This window comes from Penaeus vannamei, chromosome 10, assembly GCF_042767895.1.
Source record: "Penaeus vannamei isolate JL-2024 chromosome 10, ASM4276789v1, whole genome shotgun sequence".
Lineage (NCBI taxonomy): Eukaryota > Metazoa > Arthropoda > Malacostraca > Decapoda > Penaeidae > Penaeus > Penaeus vannamei.
In genome coordinates this window covers 12,592,718-12,600,217 of record NC_091558.1, presented here as the reverse complement: position 1 = coordinate 12,600,217, position 7,500 = coordinate 12,592,718, and the positions used below count along the sequence as shown (strand labels likewise).

Below are 7,500 nucleotides of genomic sequence, written 5' to 3'. Positions count from 1 at the left end.
CATGAATCCTTTTCAAGAATTCTTTACTTCCTCTTAACAACAAGATCACAAAAGCAATTCGCTATCTACAGTAAAGATAGCAATTTATTTATAATAAAAAATACAAGAAAATTAAATCTGCTATCCCTACCAGAGAGTACAGATATGTATTATACTTGCCAATATGAATAAGTACAGAAAATTATGAGAATTCCTGTTTCATTTAAGAAAAGAAGAATAAAAGAGAATTCCTGGTTTTCTTAAAGAAAAAAAGAAAAAAATCAAGAAAAAGGACTTGTTACAGCCTTTTATTCCTTATATATAAATTGTCCTTCTATATAAACTGTAGCATATTCCATCATAATTCAGTCCAACCAGTACTCAATGCATAAATTCTCTGTTCTAACTTTAATGTTAATCAAAAAAACTGTTCTTATTCTGGCCCATAAAGGACCTGTTACGACTTCAGAGATTGCAGACATTTCCAGTCTTAAGCTTGGAGATTTCCATCATATAACTTTTAAAGACGGTGAGAAAAATGTTCATAATTTAAGGCATAGCACTTCTGTTTACTATAAAGTCATGGAAGTAATAACTGTATGCACTATGGTATCTTAATACTCTATAAACAGCAGAAGTGAGACTCCCTCTTCTCCAGCTAAATTATAGTCCACACTGTTTTGGGATGTAGGAATGTCTCTATGAAGTCAGGCAGATAGAAGGTCTTCTTAAAGGTGTTGGTCTACACAGGATTGGTGTGGTTGGACTGAACCACCACCTCCTCCAGAGCTGCCAAAGAAACAAAAGTTCTTAAAACAAGTGGTCAAAAATGCTATTCTCTAACTTTACTTAACTTCATATTTAGTTGACAAAGACAGAGTAGGACCAAAATTTAAAGATTTGGGAGGAAATAGCAATAAATAATTGTAGAGAAGAAATAAATGAGAAAGAATCTCTTGCTTTGTGAGGTTAATCATTCTAACTAAATTTTCTTTTTCACAATGAGAAAGTTTCACAAATTCAAACACAAAATGAGTGTGGGAGTAAGAGGGTGGGATTTTGAGAAAATCACATCAGAATTAGATTTAGGGAAAGCAAATATAGTAAAATGGTAATTTACTGAGCAATAACAAAACTTACGATATGTGTGGTTATTTGTGAATCCTGTGGTAAGGTCATTTTCTTCATCATCTTCGGCCCATCGCTGACGAGACCCTAGGAGGTCATCTGTATCTTCATCAACACATCGCTGAGGGTAAGTGACGCCATCACCCAAGCTGTTGTATGGACAAATTAGCAATGACTGAGTTTCAATTTGTAGTATGACTGAAACATACAGTCTTTCCAATTATAAATGGTATGCTAGAGTTTTATGTGAGATAAAGATATTTCTAATAAATCCCTTCTTATACTATATTCATATGAAACCAAGGAGTAAAGTAACTAAATCCTCATATTTTAATTTCTATATCAAACATATTGCAGCATTGTTAAGTTATATATTTGGAGTGCAAGTATCTAATGCGGTCAACATATAGCCATGGATCTATATAATGCTCTATAGCAACCAGCATAATATACACAAAATCTGCAAAAATTTCAATGAAATATAGAACACAAAAAGGAAAAAGCATAGCTAAAGAAAATATGAACCCAAAAGTTCCAAACAATATATACAGAAACATAAAGCCAGCACTTTGATTAATATAAAATCTTTGTTCACTGTAAACAATTACAGGTCACACAGACTGTCATGTATGCAATGAAAGGACAATGCTACATTTCAATTAATTTAGGAAATGAAATGAATATGAAAGAAACACAATATAAAGGATAGGAAAGATTGTAATAAGTAAATGTATAATAATAATATATTATCAAGTTGAAATAGCATGAATGAGAATGAATATCATCAGAATAAAAGAGATGTATTTGATTGGTTTTGATATCTTTGTCAAAAATGTTTCTGAGGTAGATATAAGATATACCTTTTCTACATCTGCCACAATGAATACAGTTTATATATCTTTATTATAAAGATGGTTATGAAGATGATGATAAGACAATAAAAAAATATAATAATAATAATAATAATAATAATAATAATAATAATAATAATGGTAATAATGATAAGAAACGTTATTACCTGTGATAATAGCAACTCTATTACTACTACTGCAAAAAGCAATAGCAGTACTATTACCTTTACTGTGATAACGACCCAAAGAAATGCAAGCGTGATGATCATAATGGTGATGAAAAAGATTATGAAAATGGTACCAGTAAAAATAACATTTATAATATAAATCATACTAACCACAATACAAAAAATAAAAAATGATAAATAAATATGAAAAAAAGCACCTTGAGTAATTTTCCACCCCCCAAGAAATCCTAATAAATGCAAAAATAATATTAGGTGAGAGTAATTGCCTAACTGCCGTTTTATCCGGATATTTATAGCTAAGCCACAAGCAAGCACTGAAATTCATAAATTGAAAGATCCCCCACATCATGTATAAGAACTATACTGGGAATGAAATGATTGTTCTATATTTCATTACAAACAGACAGACTTAGGACCACACACTGATTCAGATTCAAATATCAGCTTTTCACTCATGCTAATTACTTCCAATTTAGATGTAAACAAACAACTACTTTAGAATGTGACTAATAATTGTCAAGATGAACTTAAAGTCAAAACTGAAGTAATGAATTTGGCAAGAACTATGAAACTGAAATACCAAATTAACACTAAAGAGACTTGATCAAGATATCTGATATTCAGACAATATTTGACCTTCTACATTATAGTCGTTTTTATTTCATTAATCAAATAATATGGAAAAGTTTTCTTAACAATGTCTACTTGAAATTAAGTCTGTTACATAAGTAACTATGAAATATTATCCTATTCTATATATATATATATATACATATACCAGCCTCCTAAACAAATTTTATATATTGCCATATTTCTTAAGAAAAAAAAGTCTGACAATAAACAGATGTTAAATTTCAAATAAGTTTCCAGTCTGGTTTATCCAACCCCCTCTCATCAGCCTGGCTATCGAGTGAAAACTCAGCTGATAGCTGATCATATGGTTAAGTTGCTAGTTTGCAACTTGGTACTAGTGATATTTCTCCAATTAAGATTTAAATCATGACACAGTCTGTGTGACAATTTTATTTTTAGTGAATATTTAAGCATGGTGCTATAACACATGCACTGTGCCTCTAGAGAACACAAAAAAAGGTGAGGATGCTCTCATAATGCACATGAGAGGGTTAACCCTCTCAAGCACGAAGTAAATTTCTTTGGCCTTAGAGCAGCACACAAGGATGTTTTTGTTTTTTATTTCTTTGTTATCCCTAAAATTTCCTTAGGTGGTATAAACCCTATATAATATCAGAATTAATACATATAAAATGCCTGTAGCCAAATAAAACAAGGTCTATACCTTCATTCAGACTGTGTGTGAATCCCATCATAACTAAATAGCTAATGAATGAAATCCCTCCTACAGCATTAACAACCTGGGCATCAACAAAAATCTATTCGTGTTTGTGTAAGTGTGTGTGGATAAGTGTAGATGTGTAGTAAGTGTAGGGGTGTGTCCATGCAGGAGTGAGTATAAAGATTCTGCAACAGAGAGTAGACAGTGTGGTGTAATCTTGTGTGTACAAGTGTGCGCATGTGTGGTGTAAATTTAGGTAAGTCTGGTATTTTAGTCTCTTCATCACTCACACCCTCAAGATCACTATCCACATCATCTGCACTGTCTTAGTACATGTCCTTTTGGTATTGTTCTTCTTTCAACTAAATTTGCTTGACATTTCAACTGTAGTAGACCTATAACTGGATATAAGAAAAAAATCTACATATATAAATAATAAAAAGCATCACACAGTAGGCACTTCATGTCAATATTCCTACTAATGCATAAATTGAGAGAACCATGACAAAACAGGATTTAATATTCAAAAGGACAGTATACGCAAAGCAGCCTAACTGCTGAGACAAAAACAGCATTACTGGCAAATGTGCAATTGAGCAATTAGGTCTATGCAATCACAAAGTTTCAAGCAGATCTAATAGATACTAAATATATCATCAGTAAACATTGTCCCTTAATTAATTTTGATGCAATTCCTGTCAAAATGCTGAAAGGGATTACTATATCTTATGTAGGCAACATGTAAAACTCAAACATTCAAAAAAAAAAAAAAATAAATAAAAAAAAAATAATAATAATAATAAATAATAATAAATAAATAAATAAATAAATAAAAATCAAAAAATTAAATCTGCAACATTGGGTGCTCAGATTTAAATCGGTTTGTGGAAAATAAACTACAGAAAAATTAATAAAAACAACTTAAGGAAACTACGAATATCAAACATGTTTATCTCTCAAATCTTATGCATTTCATCCCCTTCAAGCAAATGCTAAAATTAGAATAAAAAATATTGAGAATATTATAAATTATCTAAATGCTAGTTATTCAGAAATTAGAAGAATCTAAAGAAAGTTTTGTTACTACCATATTATAATCATTAAGTTAATTATATTTTTTTCACACTTTTCCATGGGTTAATAGCCATGTGTCACAATGGTATGACATACATGCCATGCCCACAGTAATTTTAGTGTATTAATTGTATTTACACATAGATGGCTCTACAAGTACTAGTCCTACCTTCACCCATTTGTCTACAGGTTGTGTTACAGAAAATTAAATGTTATGAATAATAATAATAAATAAAGTGTTACTTATTGTTGTTATTACTGCACTGAGTTACAGACTACCTAGAGAGATGATATAGTCTGTGCACAGAAGACAATCTATTACCATCTGGATAAAGTAAATCTAATGACAAATACAGACAGTGGAAAATGGAAAAAAAAAACTAAAAATGCTTCAGAAAAAAAACAAAAAAACATTGCAATGGAAAGAGATGCAGTCTTGTCATCACATACAAGAGTTTGTGTGTGCCCTGCTTACAAGACCCACTACCATCAGAGTGGCTGCTCAGGTAAGCCTAATGCCCAAATTTTGGGCCACATGATGGCAGCAAAATATCTGAATCCAATGCACTTGAAATAACACTTGAAAGAAATATCATTTGAAAGGAACATTCTTCCTAAAAAAAATCAAGGAATTGGGAAATCAGGTGAGGCTATGTATGGGCTACTTATTGACTTGCTGTCTGAGCATTTGTGGAGCCAACTGTGTGCAACAAAATTCATGAAAAAAACAAGTGGACAGCTAATGGATTAATCCAATTGTAATTTACTTTTTTTATTCATTATAGTAGTCCTTAATTTGTTATATGCTTCACAAGAGTTCTGCACTTTAACTTCTTTGTGTGCCTCCTGAGAGCATTTGAATTTAGCGAACATTTAGGATGATTTTTTCATCTAATTTTATATGCTTCTCCGTAGTCCCTATCATCTCTTCCACTACTACATGGCATCCCCTAAGCATATCAGTTCTCTATGTAGTACCATAGCAGCTGCCTGTTAGCTATGCAGTTTTGTTAAGGTTAATGATGAAACTATGGTAACCCTGGGATGTTATACTTCAGCTATGTATTCAAATTTCAATTTCATTCACATCAAATTCTCAGATATCCCTCCCCAAGAGATTGCTTTACAAAATTAAATTGTACTAAGTATGCTAAATATTTCCATATTGACTTCAGAGTATCAGAAGATTGAAATACAGAAATTAACATGCAGAATTAGGTAAAACAGAATAAGCAAGAAAGAAATTAAGAATCAACTAAACGATGCAATAAAGAAAGAAAGAAAAGAGGAGACAAACATGCAAAAACACACAGTTTAACAAACATGTGTGTATTTATGTTTAATGTATATATATTAAAGCTATTGCCAAGATAATAAAGGATTAAATTTATATGTATCTTCAAACACTCCCCCATCATTATCATGTCTAGATGTTTAGTTTAAAAGTGTAATTTTGTTGATTTAATGTGGTTCTGTCACTCTTGAACATACATATCCACTTATCAGTTACAAGACACCCATGGCTAAAATGACCCTCATCTTCTCAGGTTCTTTCATTATTAGTCACTTGAGTATCTGAAGCCAATGATGGGGATTCATTGGACATTCTCTACTTACTTTTGATTACATTTACAGCATGGTTTGAGGTCCTCCTTGGGTACTCAACATTTGCAAATATTTGAACTTTGTAATTCACCACTGAACTATTCTACTTTTACTTTTCAAGACTGCATTATAGTATGCATTCTCCTTAGATGAAGAATAAAGGCCTACTAAAAATCTTAAAATAATATTAATGAAAAGAAGAAAAAATATATATATAATAAAATAAGATCTTTCCCCCCACCTGTCCTTTTGTCTAATTTCACCTACACTCTAGATGTCTTCATATCTATGTTTGATAGGAACATACGAGTGCCTTCTTAAAATACTAAAGCTTCAGAGTTTAACTCCATTTACCTTCTCATCTCCTTCCAGTCAGTATGAATGATACTTCTTGTGTCTGCCTCCCCTAATATATGCATACAAAATGATAGGAGAGCTCAAGCTACATAAAAGCTGAAACTTTGGTCTTGTAATTCTTTAACAATAATCAAAATACGTAATCACCAAATAATAGTTCTTACTCATTCAGGTAACTAGTCATTACCTCCTGCCAATCAATTATGGTTTAGTATAGTTAAGACCAATCTAAGTAGTATAACTAAAATATTCACAAATAATGCAGATGGATGCATACAGTGCAAGAAAATTATCAAACATATTCCATGCTAGTAATTATTTTTAAAATTGTTGCTAAAATGCTACATAGACAGAATTTAGAATAAACAAACCTGTCAGTGTACTGTTTAAGAGCACCAGATTAGTAAAAACAACATAAAATTCCAGCTGACACAACCATGTTATTCTACAAGAGAAACAATATACTCTACATTAGGATTAGACTGTACCATATACCATACAGGTGTACCAATACCTTTGTCTTAAGTCTTTAAATGCAGTTTTCCTGTAAAGAAAATTGACATCAAGCAGAGTTCAGTGCATTGTGCATCAGACAGTGGAAAAAGTAATAGAAAGATAAATAACTAACAACAACAACAAAGAAATAAAAATGACAACAAATATCATAACAAATTTCATAATTTACCTCAGAACTAGTGAATGAATTGTTTAATGATTTTTTTTCACAAAAAATTATCAGTGGTATACGAAATTCATGCATTTTTTTAGACATTACAAAAGCTATCATTGAACTCTACTGTCCGATATCTTTTGATATTTATATAGCCAGATAAATACTGTAGATACTACACATGCAAAATGCTATCTTTATTAAACATTTTAATAGGAAATGGCAATAACTAAATACTCTACAATCTATGAATTGCTTATATGAACAAATTAAGCAAAAAAATGGAGGAAGATATATCTGAGATTATAAAATATACTATAAAATAATGCAATGACTTAATAGTTATGAAGTCTG

The 7,500-nt window shown here is 31.1% G+C and overlaps 1 protein-coding gene across 10 annotated transcripts in view; it reads right to left on the bottom strand.

Annotated features, from left to right (window-relative positions):
- Window positions 1–7,500, bottom strand: part of LOC113802077 (palmitoyltransferase ZDHHC20-B) — a 42,284-nt gene that overhangs the window by 1,792 nt on the left and 32,992 nt on the right. For 6 of the 10 annotated variants that reach the window (XM_070126329.1, XM_070126334.1, XM_070126330.1 and 3 more), the window contains 2 exons: window positions 1,120–1,256; window positions 1–768 (listed from right to left, as the gene is read on the bottom strand). The exon at window positions 1–768 is cut by the window's left edge and continues 1,792 nt beyond it. In XM_070126329.1, the coding sequence (XP_069982430.1) occupies window positions 722–768; window positions 1,120–1,256 (184 nt within the window). In that variant the 3' untranslated portion in view covers window positions 1–721. Of the gene's footprint in view, window positions 812–1,099; window positions 1,257–6,990; window positions 7,021–7,500 lie in introns of all 10 variants that reach the window. The other 4 variants (XM_070126326.1, XM_070126327.1, XM_070126328.1 and 1 more) reach the window with 2 other exon arrangements.